Consider the following 18,608-nt stretch of genomic DNA (forward strand, 5'->3'; position numbering starts at 1 on the left):
TACACAGGACAGCACCTAACACAGTCTCACACTGTAGTACACAGGATAGCATCTAACACAGTCTCACACTGTAGTACACAGGACAGCACCTAACACAGTCTCACAATGTAGTACACCCGACAGCACCTAACACAGTCTCACACTGTAGTACACAGTACAGAACCTAACACAGTCTCACACTGTAGTACACAGTACAGCACCTAACAGTCTCACACTGTAGTACACAGGACAGCACCTAACACAGTCTCACACTGTAGNACACAGGACAGCACCTAACACAGTCTCACACTGTAGTACACAGGACAGCACCTAACACAGTCTCACACTGCAGCTGTAAATGATCACAAATATCACCAAAGACACACACTGCCAAACCATGCTGTCACGAGGCTCCAGTCTCTGAGGCAGGGGACTGCCAGTTAAGAATTGATACAAGATAAGGAAAAAAATCACTCCCACACCTTGGCACCCTTCAATCAAGGCCAAAGGGAGGAAGTCCAGTGAGGAGGAGGCACAAGGTCACTCAGGGCAGGCTGGGTGGGGACAGGCTAGTTCCAGGGTCAATGCAGGTGCTGAGCGTGTTATCACAGATGTGGAGTGGGTGAAGAAACCCGGGCTTCATAAGAGCCCTGCTGTGCAGACCCCTTTTCTACTTCCTACCTCACTTAATGGCAATCTCACAAGTCAAAGGACATGACAAAGTCATGACAAAGGAAGGGGACCAGCCCGGAAGGACACTGACAGAAAGGAGGGGTGAGGCAGGCAGGTTTCCTGATCTGCGTCTACCTGGGATGAGAATAATCTCAAGGGACAACCGCCACGTCAATCATGACTCACTGACTTCCTGCTGAAGGCCACGTGGTGTGAAGTAACAAAATGTTCAGTTTGGTGAACATGGAGCCTTCTCTACCCAGGAGGCTGTCCACATGGCGGTAAGAAGACAGGTCGGGAGGCTGCCGAAGGCAAGGGAAGGAAACCAGGACGAAAAATTCTGATAATACCAAGTTTCTAGAACAGACAAATATCCAGTGACAGAAAGGAGATTCATTACAAGTTTCAAGGATGTAGAAGAATTTGTAGTCAATGCTTACGGGGACAGTTTCCTTTTGAGGTAATGTTTGCTGTTATTTTAAAACTAAGCTGGGCACAGTGGTGTATACCTAAAATCAGAGCACTTGAGAGGTTGAGGCAAAAGGATCTAGATGCTTAGAGTCAATTTTGACTACATACTGAGTTCAACTCTAACCGCTGTTACCTAAGACCCTGTCTCAAAACAAAGTTCAAAAACTGTGAGAGAAAAGAGAATAATATGAAATAAAATTGACTGTGGTGATGCTACACAAAGTTGTGGATGCACTCAGACCCACTGACTTGCGTTCTTTAAATGGATAAACTGGAGGGCAAATAAATACCAGCAAAATCGTTAATGAAGAAACAAAACCTGCCAGGACCAGCATATTGAGGCCAGACCGCTGGCCTGAGAGCAGTTAGCTCTCCTGTGAGAACTTAAGCAGCTTCCCCTTTCCGCATCCCTCATTACCAACATTCTTGAGATAAGAAAGCCCTCCTTGTCAAGTCTGCATGGTGAGAAGATGGCAGAGGCAGGGTATATGATTTGAGGTGCCTTAACAATGCATAGTCACACTGAAAAGTGCCATTGTGGCCATCCACATCCTGTAAATAGTCCTAGCTACAATCTGGGCATGAGGCAGAGGCCTTCCACAAGAGCACTCTGCGCCCACATAGGCCTGCAACACAACCTTCACTACGGGCTGCCTATCTTACAGCTGAGGGTCAACTCCTGAGCCAGGCGTGGTTGCAGAAAGGACCAAAAAGACCAGCTAGCAGGCTCGAAGAACTGAGAATGCACAGTAGTGGCCATGTATGCAGTTTGAGAGTTGGCAGGGAAGCCCAGATGCTAGAGGACGAGGTGGACTCAAGAAGATACCCAAGCAGGAAGCACGGAAGGAAGAGCTTCACTGAGTGTAGTTAAAGCCTTCTCAAGGTTGTCAGCAGAATGCCATGCTGAGGCAGGTGGACAGTTTCACTCCTGTGTGCTACTAACACACTTCCCGTTTCAACAAAGTGGGGCTCAGGGTTGGTGAGACAGCTAAACAGGAAAAGGCACTTTGCTGCAAAGCCTGACAACTGGGATTCAAGCCCTGGGGACCCAAATGTGGAAGGAGAAAACTGAGTCTTACAAGTACACACATGTACACACACACACACCACCACCACCACACCACTAAATAAATGTGATAAAGTAGAGCTGTTTGGAGAAGAAAAAAAGCCTCCTTTTACAGTGGGAGACAGGTTAGGGGCAAGACCAAGCCATCATCTGTGGACAATCCCAGGTCCTAGCCTTTCAGTATTTTGTCTTTATAGCAAGACAGAAAGAAAAAAATAATTGTCAGTTCCATTTGACAAGAGAATCCTATTTTTAAAAAAGGGTCCAAAGGAAGAGAAACACACAACTACCAAGAAACAGAATCAGAATCCATGTGATATGCCCCGGTCTTCTGACACACTCTCACTTCCTTCTAAGACACCTGGTTAGAAAGCACAGGTCATAGCCTCTTAAAACCCTCCATCCCTACTCCAACCTGACCACCTTTCTCAGTGATTATGTTGGCCTTCTCTCCCCAAACTGGCTTCCAGGGAACCTAGCTGGAAGCCGCTGGAACAGGGCTTGAGCTAATGAGGTTTGTATGATGTGTGATAGCCTCTACTTGAGTCCGGAAAACCAGGAGGAATGCTGACCAAAGGCAGGCACTGATGTAGTAGGGCAAAACTCCTTGTACAAGCTGTCTTGAGACTACGCTCAGACACTTTCAAGCAGGAACAGGAGACACAAAGGGTGGCAGCACTAAAAACAGAAAAGCAGGAACTCTCAGCATTTGCCCAAGTGACTTAAGCACTTTCCTCAGATCATTCAGATACTTAGCACTATACACCCCGCCACCCCCACCCCGTATAGCTTTCAGCAGCTTCAAGAAAACGGAAGTGACAACCACTGGTTTTGAGACGGTTTGAAAACCAAGACTGGCTGCTAACGGAAGGAAGGGGGAATTATAAATGAGAAAGGAAGCCATTAGAAACGAAAGTCGCTCTACCTCTCCTGCCAGTTTTAACATCAGTAGCTCTGGCTTCTTGTTTTGCTGTACTGTTCTAAGATCTCTGACACCAGCTGTTCCTCTCAGGAACCTGCCAGTCTCTATACTGTCTCCTTCCTTGGCCCAGATAAGACTTCACTGTGGTCCCCATTCTTTCCCCACTGTTGCTACAGCCCCAGCTGTAACTCCAAACATTCTGCGTGCTAGGAAGCCCACGGACAGGTTCTTTAACTGCCAATCCTTCCATACTTGCCCTAACCACGTAGAAATGGGAGACAAAGGCAAAGAGACCTTTGGAGGGTGAGAGGGTTCCAAGACCTGACTGCTCAAAGGCTCTAGCATCAGGACAGCCCCTCAGGCTGGCTGGCTGCTCAAGGGAAGGAAAGGAGACAGACCAGCAGCAGGCAGGCTAGCTCCTTAAAAGGCTGGGTGGATCATGCCTCTGTTTTTTAATGCCACAGCCAACTCCTGGCCAAATCTGGAAAAGGGGTTTGGGACACTTAATACCAGGGATAAAGAGACAGTAACAGCAACCTAACCATCTTGAGCAGGACACACAGTGTGGCCTTCAGAGCACACCACCACCCTGGCAAAGCAAGCACAGGGGGACAACCATTTGGAGAAGGAACCATCGCTAGAAGGACCTGGTCACATGGAAAAATGAGCTGGAACTTTCCCATGGCTTAGGAAAGGCCCGAGTGAGATAACGGGGGGGGGGGGGGGGGGGGGCAACCCCCTCAGATCCTAGGACCATTCTAAGGGAAATAGGAACTCTGGCCCAACCCCAAAGGAGGAATAATCAGAAAACAGCCTAAGGACACTTGGCCATGAACATGGAACATGAAAACATGATGGTTTATACTCAGGACTCATCTCCTGGAGTGGCCACAAATTTAAAAGGAAAAAGGAATAGCTTACTGAACAGATGTGAAATAGCCCCTAGAAGAACAGAAAGGAAACCTGGATTAATGGGCCAGAACTTGGAAAGTTGATCTAGTTGGGGCTATAAAGCAAGATCCTATCTTAAGACTAAACTAAACTAAATGTCCAAAGACCTAAGTTTAAGTCTCTATGTGTGTGTCCAGACAGCCTCAAACTCCAGAGCTCAAGTATTCCTTCTGCCTGTTTATTATAGGCATATACCACTGTTCCTGACCAGGGTTGGAATTTTATCTCTCCAAATCTCTCTAATTGCATTGAGCCTCAGTGTCCTCATCTGAGAAATCTCTGTAATGAAGCCCTTCCTGGAGAATTCATAAAACTGATGTGCAAAGGGAAAACCATGGTCTGGTATGGATGTATTCCCACTAAGCCAGTACTGGGCAATAACTCTTACCACAGCAGCTAGACCACTTACCTGTCTTTTGCAGCAAGTTTAATGGCAGAAGAATTCAACAGTTGAACCTCAACTGACTACGCTCAGGATGGGGGCTGTGCCTTCTACCTGCCCTACAAGCTCTGAGTCTGTCTACCTCCTCCTGAGACTTCAGACCTCTACTCTGACACCACTTCCTCCCAGAAGCCTTCTCTGGCAAGCCTCCTTCCAAAGCTCTATGAGAGCATACAAACCTCAGCTGTGAGGAAAAGGTAGGCCTGTCCAGGCATCTGTAACTTTCTAGAGATGCCACCTAAGATCTAACATACTGCCAGATCCAAAACCAAGTGTTTTGGGGGGCTTGGGATGTAGTTTGTTTGTCTGGAATGCACAAAACTCCTCAGTTCAAATCCCAACAGTGAGCCACCACTGCCATCCCAACACTTGGGAAGTAGAGGCAGGAGGATCAGAAGTTAAAGTCATCCTTGGCTACAAAGTGAGTCTGAGGGAAGATGGTTTGAAACAGATGAGACTCCGGTTCAGAATAAAAGTAAAAGTACTTGTTGGATTAATGGAAACAGAAGCCAGAGAAGAGAAAGTGATCTCTGAAGGTCACTTGGCCAGAGATCCCAAAGTAGAAAAGAGGGGCGGGAAACAAGACTGTTTTCCTTCAATGGAAAAAAAAAAAAAAAAAGATGCCACATGACCCAACAAAAGCAAACAACCAAAGAGGATGAATGTAAAAGAAAAAACACAACAGCTCCTACACCACATAGAAGCTCAAAGCACACAAGATACTTAAGCAAAATAGCAGAGTAGCAGTGTTTCTCTACTGGCATCAATAGAAGTTGAGACTACATAGCTATTTGTGGTGAGTGGCTGCTCTGTGTATTAGAAAACAATCAAGAGCATCCCTGGGTGGGATATACACACAATAAACGTGGGAAGCATACTTTCTCTACTCCTACAGTTTTGACAACCATAGGGTCTCCAAGCATTGCCAAATGTCTCCTAGAGGACATACCATACCCAATGAGAACTACTGGGATATATTATCAAAAATCAGGCCGGGCGTGGTGGCTCACGCCTTTAATCCCAGCACTCGGGAGGCAGAGGCAGGCGGATTTCTGAGTTCAAGGCCAGCCTGGTCTACAGAGTGAGTTCCAGGACAGCCAGGGCTACACAGAGAAACCCTGTCTCGAAAAACCAAAAAAAAAAAAAAAAAAAAAAAATCAGATGATAATCCTAAGAGATACTGACTCGATATACTTGCTGTGTGCCTTGCATTCTGATAGGCATCTACAAACATTGCACTCAATATCCTGAACCACTTTACACAGACAGCCCTCCTATTAGCCCACTTACAGAGGAGAAACAGGTACTGACACTTGCCTAACTTTTCCAAGGACTCACCACTAGGAAAGGCAAGCACCGGGTCTCAGACTAGGTCTAACTCACAAAAACTCTTGGCTCATTATACCAACCCTAAAACTAGAGTAGTCACTGAATTTGGGCAAAATGATTTGCATTAGGCAAAGGTTACCAGGAAAATAAATAACAAAAAACCCACAGGAGAAACATTTTAAAGAGCACAAGATAACTCCAAGTGCATGTGGCAGAACACAATAAGTGCTCTCATGTGAAGTGTCCACATTAGGTGTGCAGAATGCACATAGAAACGACTCATACTGTGTGGCTGAAGCAATCCAGTCCCTGCAACACTGGCCTTGGCTCTGACAGAACTTCTCCTTTAAGATGGAAGCAACTCTGTGGCAGTTTTACAACCCGCAACCCAGTGCCACATTTGACATACAGTGCAGCTTCCTTCCCAGAAGCATCTCGCCTCCAGGTAAAGCAACAACTGCCTCAGCATATAAGGAGTGGTCAAGACCGTAACTACCTGGGCCTGGCAACATAAACATGTAATCCCAGGTACTTAGAAAACTGAGATAAGACCATTGTGAGTCAATATCCCACCAGCTCTGCAGAGTTCAAAGCAAGCCTAAAAAAATTTGCAAGATACTGTCTCATAGTTTAGAAGCAATAGGAGAGGCTCAGGCGGTGGTAGAATGCTTGCTCGGGGGCAGGAAAACTTGGAGTTGAGCCCTAGTACCACCACCGAAGAGAGGGGGAAAAGGACTACCAACCAGGTCACTTAAGGCCCTGGACAACAGCCCCAGCCAAGCCATTCCACCCTTGCCCTCTAACACTTCAACCCACTCCATCCTGGCTCCTTCAGTGTTCCCACCTTCACATATTTGCACGTGGTGTTTCTTCCACCTGGAAAGCTCTTCTTCCCACTCTCCATCTGTTAACTCCCACTCAGCCTTCCTCGACAGAAAAGCCACCCATCCGGCCGGTCTCACCAGTCTCTCCCACTCTGCGGCCTGCTGCCACAGCACCCTGGGTTACCACCATCACAACACACAGCAATTGTGACTGTCCAGCTCTGCCTTTGGCTCCCTGAGTAGATAAAAGTACCAGGGACTTCCACTGACCACTCCCTCCTGGACCCAGCAACCAGGCCCTGCGCTCAACGGGCCTCATCTCACAGTATACCCAGTAGCGCACCAAACAGTGGTTCCAAAGTGCCTCCTCACCACAGGAAGCTAGGGACAAAAAGGGACAGGACAGCCACAGCCAAGGCGAAGGAAAAAACCTGTTTAACCTTGCCTTCCTGACCAGAGGGTGAGAAACAGAAAGGTCAAGAGTCCACGAAGGCTGGTGAGAGTGAAAAGGGTAGGTAGGCACAGGGGTGAGCACAAAAGAGCAGGCAAGAGGAAGGAAAGAGAAAGGCACCCTAGAGGAGGAAGACTACGACAGGGGGGACAGGGGAGTGGGCCCGAGTCCCAAGAGAGCTGAGTCAGAATGATAGGTGGAGGTGATGTAGATCCCAGTGGGAAGAGATGGGGGTTGGGGGCTGCGGGGAGAAGAGCCTAAGAGACTTAGAGAGGGTCCCCAGTAGACGAGGAAGACGGGCTGGGAATGACAGCGAAGTAGACACAGGCCCGGCGACAGGAAATAGACTTGACGATACTGACAAGTGGCTAAAAGACTTAGGGTGTGAAAGGGAGGATACTAAGAGACTCAGGGGCGCTCAGGGGGATTTGAAGAAAAAACTCGGGAACTGAAGGCGCACGCCCGGGAACGCAGCTGCGGGGCTCACCTGCGCGGGGGGGCGGCGGCTCCTCGCACTCGGGGCTCATCGGGGCGCCCCTGCCGCCCCGCCGCCGGCGGCTCCGGCCCTGTCTAGGGGCCGGCTAAGAGGGGCGGGGGCGGCGCCGGTGGGCTCGCGCAGGCGCCCGGGCCGGAGCTCGCGAACCCGCGCAAGCGCCCTCCAGTCACAGGGAATCCCCTGCCTCACCACCGAGCGTCGACGAGTTCGGGGCGTCGCGAGAAAGTAGGCGCGCTCGTTCCACCGCAGAGCTCCGTGGCCGACGCGAGGCCGGCGCAGGCGCCTCCGAAGCAGGGGCGATGGGGGAAGTCGCCGCGGGTTACACACACTGACACGCCGGCACCCGCGGGACAGGAAAAAGAAGCCTCCGCAGCCGGACGGGTGCAGAATTGCACCGAGAGCCGACGCCCGTCCCCTCGGCTTTACTGTCACCCGAAGCGGCTGGGTCTCCCAGGCCCAGCCGTCCACCTTAAGGCCTCCGACGCAGGGCTACCTCCGCCACTGTCCCACAATGCCCCGAGCGCGGGAGGACGCAAGAAGGCAGGCTCCGCCCTCTCGTGGTCGCTCTCCGTGCGCAGGTGCGCGAGAGGCCGCTAGTTCGGCCTGGCGAGGCGCGTGCGCAGTGAGCGCTGGCGCCCAGAACCCGCCCACTCCGGAACTCCGCGGCTATCCGTGCCCACGGTTGCCAATGGTCTCTCCCTGAATAAACCTAGAGGGCCCAGTGCGCAGGCGCTGCTGCATCCAGAACCCCGTTTTCTGTGACTACATTCCAAAATCCGCTGAATATTCGGTTCTAGGATCTTTCGCCCTGAAAGCTACCTTCGGAAATCCGATTGTTATTCCGACTCCTCCAACCATATTTCTTTGACTCGAGTCAACTCCTAAGAAATTCATTCCGACTTTTCGTCCTCACGCGAAGCTGGTTGCTTTTGTTCAGCCGGGTTCTTCCGGGACGCCTCTGCCGAGGTTTTCTGGCTGACCTCCTACTCAGGCATTTGCCCAAGCGGCGTCTACTGTTGCCAGTTGCTGCACAAAGCCTCCTCTTGTAACAACCGGGAGGAACCCCTTAACGCCGGGATTCAGTCACTAAAGGGCCTTTTCTAGCGCTGAGCCTCGGTTTACCGCAACTTTCACCCCCTGCTCCTTCGTGCCCATTTTAGAGGTCAGCTGTAAGGACTAGATAAATGCATGTAAGAAACTTTAGTTTTCCTTTTTTAAAACAGCAGATTAGGACTTTATATTTCGGGGACATTTCACTTCTGTCATTATCTTGACTTTGAGGAATCTAGATATTTTCCTCCACCCCTTCTCAAATGGCTTTAATGGACTTGCTCTCACGGATTAACACCTGTCAGTAATTTTTCTTCCGTCTTGTCTCTCCTGGGCTGTGCTGCTTATAATTTTTGTTCGATCTTGTATCAACTGAGTTCTGTGTAAGAGAGCACCTTCATATTATAAAGTGAATACTAGCTCTGCTCCCGGTCTCCTTTTTGTTCAGCCTGCCCCCACCCCACCCCCATTCCAGGAAGGGTCTTCTCTCCCCAGTTAGACCTTTCTGGAAACAGTCTCATACACACACTGGAGATGTGTTTCCATGGTGATTCTAAATCCTGCCTACTTGGCAATGAAGATTAACTTTCACACAAAACTTCAAGGATGTCGAGCTGGCTTCATGGGCAAAGGTGGCTGCTGTGCAAGCCCATAACCTGACTCAACTTAAAATTCGATCCCAGTACCCACACGGGAGAAAGGGTGAATCAATGCCCCACACTGTCCTCTAACCCCCATTCACAGGCCATGCCCCTTTATACACTCAAGTATGTTTTTAAAAGTGCGTGTGTGTGTGTGTGTGTGTGTGTGTGTGTGTGTGTTTTAAAGAACAGATGGTCCCAGCACAACAAAGCAGGAAAAGAAGACAGCAGCTGAGGATAAGAGCAACACTTTTATTACACCTTTAATGACCATCTTCCTAAATCCTCTAAGCTCAGTCCTTCCTTCCTTCCTTCCAGAAGAACCTTTCAAAAAACAATGCAAGACAGCATAAGGGAGCAGGAACAATGTTTTTATTTGAAGAGCAGTGTGGACACAAGAAAGGATGACAGAAAGCAAGGGAGGGATCCAAGGGGCCAGCACGTTCCTCAGCAACCCCTGGGGGGGGGGGCTACCCAGAGATGGGCTGGCAGCCCAGGCCCAGGCCCACACAGGCCTGGCAATCCCTTAAGACAGTGCCTGGGAAGGAGGGAGGCAGGAGGCCTGGGGTTCCCACGGAGAGAATGCAAGGAGCCACCTGGTCTCACCGATCCATGCTGTCATCCGTAGGGCTAGAGAAACAGGTCTGTAACAGCTTTTCACAGAACTCCAGCTCCTCCTGGATCAGGGTAAGAGGGGAGTCCTGAGCACAGGGACAGACCTGCCTCCCACACATTCAGCAGCCAGAACACCCCTGTATTTCTGAACTACCTACCACCTTCCCACTCCGGAAGCCTGGGCTTTCCCAATGACCACTGCACCAATCATGATCACTTGTCCTGCTCGTGGGTTTCTGAACTCTAGAGATAAGAGTCTTGAGGCCTCCCAGACTGGTCAGTCTTCACATCAGCCCCCTAAGTTCAATCCCCATAACCCATTTATTGAAGGGAAGAACTGACTCCTACAAATTTTCCTGTGACCTCCACCTGTGCACTATGGCATACATGTGCCCCCCCCGCCCCCCACCAGTAATTAGATTTTTTTTTTAAAGTCCCATTTTTATGGGTATGGAGAAGGGTGTGTGTGCAGTGTGTGAAAACTAGAGGGCCCCAGAAGCCATCCACCTTGTGTGTGTGTGTGTGTGTGCACATGCATGCATATATGTTTGGGTATGAGTGCATCCATGTGCACATGGGTGTGGACACCAGAGGTTAACAAGTATCTTCCTCAACTGTTTTCCATCTCTTTCCCTTTCCTCACAATGCAGCCTGCCTGGCTGTCCTGGAACTCACTCTGTAGACCAAGCTGGCCTCCAACTCACAGAGGTCCACCTGCTTCTTCCCCAGTGCTAGGATTTAAGCTGTGTGCAAGCCTCCATCTCATTTTCCCAGACTCTACTGGACTGGCTACACATGAGCCCCAAGGGATCCCCTGTCCCTGCTTCCTGAACTGTGAACTCAGCTCCTGCTTGTACAGCAAGCACTTTGCCAACTGACCCATGTCCCCTGCCTCAAAAACTTGTTCCTATAGCAGTGTCTGTAGTAGTGAGAGACTGAAGACAACCTATACTTCCTACAACAGACAACTACATCAGGATTTCAATGAGATCACTTTAAGCTAACACAGTGAAAATGTAACTAAAACAATAAGAAGAGGTAGTTAAATCAATGAGGTAAAAAAGGCCATCCCCACTCTACACAGTAGAGCTGTGATGGAAGAAAAAAATTGTCACCAGGAGTGAGTAAAGAGAAAACCGTCCTGCTGGGCACAGGGGTGCCCAGCTTTAACCTCAGCACCAGGCCTGCAATGCTACACATAGGGACCAGGCTGGCCTCGAACAACAAATATCTGCCTGCCTTTGCCTCCCTGCTACCCTGTCTTTATTTTTGAGAGAAAAAAAAAATACCCAGCCTTGTCTTTATTTTTGAGAAAAAAAATTTTTTTTAATATACGGCTTGGTTTGTTTGCCTGTAGATGGTGGGCACCTCTAAGGGTGGAGCAAGGCAGACTTGGAATAATTCTGCTCAGGGTCTCCTGGGAGATAAATACAAATGCAGCATGTAGGGCCCCCACATTGTCTGCCTGAAACCAGGCCAGGCTGGTCTGCAGCATCCAGTGCTCTATGGGGACAGATATTAAGGTCACAAGTTCCTGGGATGAGGTCAGGATAGACAGCTGCTAGCAGGTGTCCTGCCTCTCCTAGTTACTGCTGACCCTCTGTAAACATCAGGTATGTCCACAGAGACACAGATGCAACAGATAGAGCATCGCTGATGCACATCTGCTATGCGTAGCTTTGCTAAAACCCACAGCGTTGAAGCAGAGGGTGCTTCACAAAATTGATGAGCAGAGCTGATGAGATGGCTCAGCAGGTAAAGTGCCTTCTGCCAAGCCTGATGACCTGACTTTGACTGTCCTGTGACCTCCACACAAGCACGGTGGTACTTATACCATGAACACTCCCACACATAAATACACACACCCACATACACCCTTACAAATGTAAAAAAGCAAATAATAGAGCCTGGAGAGATAGCTCGCTGATTAAGAGCAAGGGTTGCTCTTGCTGGGAACCTTGACTCAGCTCCCATCACCCACATGAGGCAGCTCACAGTTACCTGTACCTTCAGCTCCAGAGGCTCCAATGCCTTTCACTAGCTTCAAAAGGCACCACCCACCCACCCCACACGAGCACATACAAACAAAGACACTTATATACATCTTTTTAACTATGGAAAAGATTTACAATAACCACCTAGGTCCAGGAAGTAAGTATGAATGCTAAGTTAACTGTGATCACATATTACTTATCTGTTGAGTTTCCCATTCTTAGCTACAAAATTTACTCACCCATTTAACTGAATATTTAAGGATGTTTATTACTTTTGTGGTACATAATACCTCATCAGTGTAACTCTCCCTTCCCCACTGGCACAGCATGTGGTTCACAGTGTCAGATAACAGGAGAAAACACAATAGGGAGGGAGAGAAGGGAGGCAGAGGAAGACTGAGCCCATAGGCACAAGGCCCAACACCCACCCCACCTACCTGGTACTCCTCATGCTGCTGCAGCAGCTGGCAGCGGTGACGGAGCAGTTCCTCGAGGCCCAGCTCAGGCTCCTGGCATTCACGAACACCCTGAGGGAAATCTGTCACAAGGCTATGGGAGGACACAGAAACAGACCTTAGGACCCCATCTATAACAAAGACCACAGCCCAGCACCTAGCCCCTCACCACTGCTTCTATGGAGCCAAGGCCCTAGAGTAAGTCTTTGGCTCCCCATCTAGAAAACTGCTTCCCATCCCAGCAGTGAATATAAAGTCTGGATAGTGCCTGCAATAAAGTCAATGCTGGCTCTGCCATGGTCCAGGTGCGTCCAACTTTTGACACTGAGACACACTGTTGTCAGTTGTCATCTAAAAGATCATGCTAGAGAATCGTATGCTTGGATTATTTTAAGAAATCTTGGTTGACTGGTGGTGGCACCCTCCTTTAATTCCAGCACTCAGGAGTCAGAGGCAGGCAGACATTTGATCTTAAGGCCTGCCTGGTCTACAAAGTGAGTTCCAGGAAAGACAGGGCTATAAAGAGAAATCCTGTCTTGAAAAAAAAAAAAAAACAAACCAAAAACCGAAACAGAAACTGAAACCGGAAAAAAAAAAAAAAAAGAAAGAGAAAAAGAAAGAAAATCTTACAATGTGGGAGCTGGAGAGATGGCTCAGTGGTTAAGAGCATTGGCTGCTCTTCCAGAGGTCCTGAGTTCAATTCCTAGCACCCATATGGTGGGTCACACCTGTCTGTGACTTCAGTTCTAGAGTTTCTGACACTCACACACAAACATACATTCAAGTAAAACACCAATGAACATAAAATAAAGTGATTTTATATATATATATATATATATATATATATATATATATATAAATCTTACAATGCCTTTAAAGTAAGTTTACAATTCTGTATTGGGCAGCATTCTGGGGAACATGTGGACTAAGGTTAAAAAAGCCAAGAACACTAATTTGTTCTCTCTGTGAACTGTAAGAGGGGCTTCTCCCTCCCAAGAACTGTGAAGAGATGCACTGTGTGACCCTTGCACCTCTCTGGCCTACAATCTTTTTGTCTCCCGCAGGGATAGTTAGGGATAGTTCCAGTGCAGGGACCCAGTGTAGGAGCAGGCTAGTGCCTGAGCTGCTCTTTCTGTGGGAACCCATACAAGGCCCCCTCCTCCTAGGACCCCGGCACACCTACCTGCACAGGGCTCCAAGCACATGCTCATGGAAAGGACTGTGCTCTGTCCTCACAAGGGCCACCAGCTGCTGGACCATCCCCATGGAGCAAAGGGTTCCTGGGGGAAGAGCTGTGGGAGTCAGCAAGGACGTTCCCATACCACTCCCATGCGCCCCAGATGCCTTTCTCAGGCCATCGGCTTTCCTGTCACAAAGGCCAGCTCACCTTTGTGCTCAGGGTGGCCCACCAGCAAGTTCTGCAGCAGGAATGCTGACTTGACCTTGAGCTTCTGCACTTGCTGCTGCATGGCCCGCATCAGCACTGAGAATCCATCCAGGCGGAGGAACTGCAGCAACCCAGCCTCTTGCTCTCGGACGAGACCTGGAGGGAGAAGCAGAGCTCTGAGGTCCCAGTCACTATGGCCTTCATCATCACCACCACCACAGGCACCAACACCACTAGCGTTACCCCTCTCACCACCATCTCAGTTACTACAACTAACACCACCCATTCACTATTATCATCATTGCCATCACAGTCAGCATCAATTCTAGCACTACCATCACCATCAGCAGCACCACAATACCATAACCATTACTAAACCCATCAATATCACCATCATCACCTTGACCACCACCACCATTTCCACTAATAGCCATCATCCCCTGAACTATCACCATTACCACAGCCATGAACGACACCCTCACCACCATATCACTATTAGCATCACAACCAGCATTATCATTACTACGTAGTCACTACTTCCATTTACCAGCACTATCATCACAATCACCACCACCGCCATCACTTCAACCATCAGTAGTACTGTCACCATCCCATTGTCAGCATCATGACCACCACCACCGTCACCATCATAGAGCTCATCATCATAACCCGTATTTCACCCTCTTACTGCATGTAACTCAGTGGTTTTTAGCATGTTCACAAGCTATGCAACCATGGCTATCACTAACTCCAGAACATTTACATCATGCTGGTACCCAGTGGATGACATTCCCATTCTCAAGAAGTGTCCTCCTGCCTCTGCTACCACAGGTCTAGTTTCTTTCCCTATTGATTTGCCTATCTTGGATACCTCCTCTGAATGGACTCACACAACACGAACCTTTGTATCTAGTTTTATTCACTCAAATGTTTTCAAGGTCCATTCATGTTATAAATTCTGTAACTACTTCATTTCTTCTTACACTAGAGCAATATTCTATCTTAGAGGCATATAACTTGTCTTTTGCTACTTTGTGGGTTGTTCTTTCTTCCCTCCTTCTCCATCCCTTTTCTTTCACCCTTTCAATCCCCTAGCACTAGATAAGAGGAAAAAAGGATAGAGAGAAAAGGAAAGAGACCCCTGAATAAAGTCAGGGGTCCGAAGGGGGCAGGCAACGTTTTTGTTAAGACTACGTCCTGCTGATTAAGGCATTGCTGATTGGGGCAAGACTGATCTTTAGTGTAAGTATCTACTTTCTTCTTGTACCGTCTTCTTTCTGTGCACTGACTACTTAACACACCATGACCAACAGCAATCAACAACCACCCCTGCCTCTTGGAACCCTTGCATTTATAAATCCTCTGAAAAGTTCCCGAATTATAACCATCACACAATCACAGAAACTATCTGCACCTGGCAAAATCATGTCCCTGCTAAAGCATGAGGCAAATCACAGTCAGCTGCTATGGACAGTCTGAAGCAGCCCCATATCCCACACCTGGGATTAAAACAAAAACATATTCTTATAATATTTTTGTGTATAATATTTTGGATACCTCCTATGAATGGATATTTTTGTGGTTTTTAGAGAAGCCAAATTTCCAAAATTGCCTTTGTAGAGACAAAAGCACATGTTTGTGCATTATCACCTTTTTACTTCTCACATATACCCAATAGATAGGTGTTCTTGGGTTCCCAATTTATCTATTTGTTCATTCATTCCGTCGTTTACTTATTGTGGTCTTTTTCTGTTTGTGTACATGATACATATGTGTATCATGCATGTGGAACCCAGAGGGAACCCAGAGGTCGTGTCCGGTGTTGTCCAGAATCACTGCCCACCTTATTTACTGAGGCAGGGTTTCTCACTGCACCTGTAACTTCCCTGGTTATAGCAGGCTCAATTACTAGGAGTTCCAAGGACTACCAAATCTCTACCTCCCCAGCTCTGGGATTACAGCCCTAAGCCTCCATGTTTGTCTTGTTACAAAGGTACTAGGCATCTAAACCCAGGTTCTCATGCTTGCAAGCATTTTACCAACTGAATCATTTCCCCAGCCCTTATTTATTAGTTTTAAGATGAGGTTTCGTATGTCTCAGTCTGGCCTCCAACTTGCTCACACAACCAAAGATGGCCTGAGTTCTTCTTAGCCTTACTGTTTCCACCTTCAAAATGCAGGGATTAAAGGAATGCACATGTCTTAAATTCCCATTTAACAGACACGACAGCCAGGCTTCAGAGCATGTATGATCTTTCTTCCGAAGGCAACAAGGATTCTGAGAAGCCTTCAAGCAGGGTAACCAGCCAACCAGGGATGCATCTGCAGGAAGGTCAGCTCCAGAACAAGCTCCAAGCCTTCACTGCTCAGTTAGAAGCCACTGCAAGTTCAAGGCCACTAGGTACCTCACATGTGCCAAGTGTGACTAAGGATCTGGGCTGTCTGTCCCCTTTCAAGTTCATTGAAATATAAAGTCAACAACCAGAGAGGCAGTACATTTTTCCTCTAAACACAACTCTGTTGTTTTAGTAAAACTATACACCAACCTTTGGAAATTCTACACCTAAACTGAGATGTGCTGAGTGTAAAATGCATACCACAGACTTCTGAGACTTAGCATAACATAAGGACACAAAAGATCATTAATAGTCCATATGCAGGGGCAAGAGGGATGGCTCAGTGGTTAAGCTCTTAACTCTGGGCTGCTCTCCCAGAAGACTCAGGTTCGTTTCCCAGAACTCACGTGGTGGCTCACAATCACCAGTAAGTTCAGTCCCAAGGGATCCAATGCACTCCTCCTTCTCAAGAGCTGCGCACCAGGCATACAAGTTAGTTGTACAGGCACACATCCACATAAAACACCCATACACTCATAAAAAATAAATTTTAAAAAGTTTAAAAATCGAGAGGGACTGGAGAGATGGCTCAGAGGGTAAGAGCATCGACTATTCTTCCAAAGGTCCTGAGTTCAAATCCTAGCAACCACATAGCAGCTCACAACCACCCGTAATGAGATCTGATGCCCTCTTCTGGCACATCTGAAGACAGCTACAGTGTACTTATTTATAATAAATAAATAAATAATCTTTAAAAAGTTTAAAAATCGGTCTGTACCCACTATGTGCTCTGGAGCTGGGGTCATAGGCAGTGACAATTGCCCGATGTGGATGCCAGGAACACTGTTCATCCTCTGCAAAAGCAGTATGCTTCTTTTTTAAAAAATAAATAAAAACTTGCTGAGCCATCTCTCTAGCTTATTTTCTTTTTCAAGATAGTGACTTACTACTGTGTGCTGTTGGGCTGGCCTTAGACTCGGGATTCTCCTTCACCAATCTTCTACATGCTGGGGTTACAGGCCTGTGTTACCATGCCTGAACTTAATACAACATCATTTTAAACAAAGAAACGGAAAGACTTGGGGCTGATTCAGCAGTTAAGAGCACTAGCTGCTTTTGCAGAGACCCAGGTTTGGTTCCCAGCACCCATATGGCAGCTAATGACCAACTCTAACTACAGGTCCAGGAGACTGAATGCCCCTTCTGGACTCCGGGAGGTTTTTCTGAACTCTGGGGGTTGCATTGTTGTTGTTTGGGTTTTTGGTTTTTGGTTTTTTCCAGACAGGGTTTCTCTGTGTAGCCTTGACTGTCTAGAACTCACTCTGGAGAACAGAGTGGCCTTCAACTCATAGAGATCCACCTGCCTCTGCCTCCCAAGTGCTGGAATTAAAGGTGTGTGCCAGCACTGCTCCACTGTTTGTTTTTAACAGAAAACTGGTTGTAGCGGTGTGCACCTGCCATCTCAATGTTTGGAAATGAGAAGACTTCAGTCAGTCCAAATCCAAGGCAAGTACCAAACCAGCCAAGCTTATGTAGTGAGACTCTGTCTCAAAAAGCTGAGTCCTAGTGGTGATGGCGGTGGTGGCAGCTGCGGCGGCACATTCTTTAATCCCAGCACTCTGGAGGGAGGAAGGGGGGCAAACAGATCTCTGAGTTTGAGGCTTGCCTGATCTACACAGTGAGTTCCAAAATAGAGAAACCCTGTCTCAAAAATAAATAAATAAAATAAAAGATAAAAAGGAAAATAAAGCCAGGAGGTGGTGGCGCACACCTTTAATCCCAGCAGAGGCAGAGGCAGGCGGATTTCTGAGTTGGAGGCCAGCCTGGTCTACAGAGTGAGTTCCAGGACAGCCAGGGCTACACAGAGAAACCCTGTAAAAAAAAAAAAAGGAAAATAAAAATAGCAGGTCATGGTAACACATGTGACCCTATTACAAAAAATACCTCAAAATAAAACTAGATAAGATAAATAGATAACAAAATAGTCCAGAGGTAGGAGACATGAGGCAGCACAAATTCAACTGGCAAACACAGCCCGAAAGCTGTACCTCCAAAGCATAACTAGGAGAAGGATGGTCCTTGACCCCAGGGCTTGTCCACCTGAACATGGTCTGCATTTAGGGAGGGATCACGAGCACAGCTACATGAGGACGAAAGCCCTGACCCCAACAACTCTAAAACTAAGAATACTCTGGTCATTACCAGTCACCATTCCACAAGGACCATTGCTCACTTACCTCAGCCTCCATTCTCATCTACAGCCCTCACTCACCCCGCTTTCCATGAACCCTGCCTGAGCCCCCAGGTCTCCTCTGAAACAGGGAAGGCAGAATGGATGCTACTGCTCTCAACTGACAGCCAAGTGTCATCAACGCACTCCACACTTCTCCCGTTAAAAAAGCTACACTTACTCTGTGCTGAAAAGCAACGAGCAGCCGGGCATGGTGGCGCACGCCTTTAATCCCAGCACTCGGGAGGCAGAGGCAGGCGGATTTCTGAGTTCGAGGCCAGCCTGGTCTACAGAGTG

At 48.0% G+C, this 18,608-nt stretch overlaps 2 protein-coding genes across 6 annotated transcripts in view; both read right to left on the bottom strand.

Annotated features, from left to right (window-relative positions):
- Positions 1-8,530, bottom strand: part of Ppp6r1 (protein phosphatase 6 regulatory subunit 1) — a 28,348-nt gene extending 19,818 nt beyond the window's left edge. Inside the window, exon 1 of one of the 4 annotated variants that reach the window (XM_021166168.2) lies at positions 8,423-8,530. In XM_021166168.2, the coding sequence (XP_021021827.1) occupies positions 8,423-8,497 (75 nt within the window). In that variant the 5' untranslated portion in view covers positions 8,498-8,530. Of the gene's footprint in view, positions 1-6,676; positions 7,281-7,594; positions 8,147-8,422 lie in introns of those variants that run through there. The other 3 variants (XM_029479418.1, XM_021166170.2, XM_021166169.2) reach the window with 3 other exon arrangements.
- Positions 8,531-9,644: 1,114 nt separating this feature from the next.
- Hspbp1 (HSPA (Hsp70) binding protein 1) overlaps positions 9,645-18,608 on the bottom strand; it is a 22,393-nt gene continuing 13,429 nt past the window's right edge. For both annotated transcript variants that reach the window (XM_021167017.2, XM_021167018.2), the window contains exons 5-8: positions 13,746-13,901; positions 13,542-13,638; positions 12,341-12,452; positions 9,645-9,971 (exon numbers count right to left, since the gene is read on the bottom strand). In XM_021167017.2, the coding sequence (XP_021022676.1) occupies positions 9,897-9,971; positions 12,341-12,452; positions 13,542-13,638; positions 13,746-13,901 (440 nt within the window). In that variant the 3' untranslated portion in view covers positions 9,645-9,896. The remainder of the gene's footprint in view (positions 9,972-12,340; positions 12,453-13,541; positions 13,639-13,745; positions 13,902-18,608) is intronic.

The sequence above is a fragment of the Mus caroli genome, chromosome 7, assembly GCF_900094665.2.
Source record: "Mus caroli chromosome 7, CAROLI_EIJ_v1.1, whole genome shotgun sequence".
Classification (NCBI taxonomy): domain Eukaryota; kingdom Metazoa; phylum Chordata; class Mammalia; order Rodentia; family Muridae; genus Mus; species Mus caroli.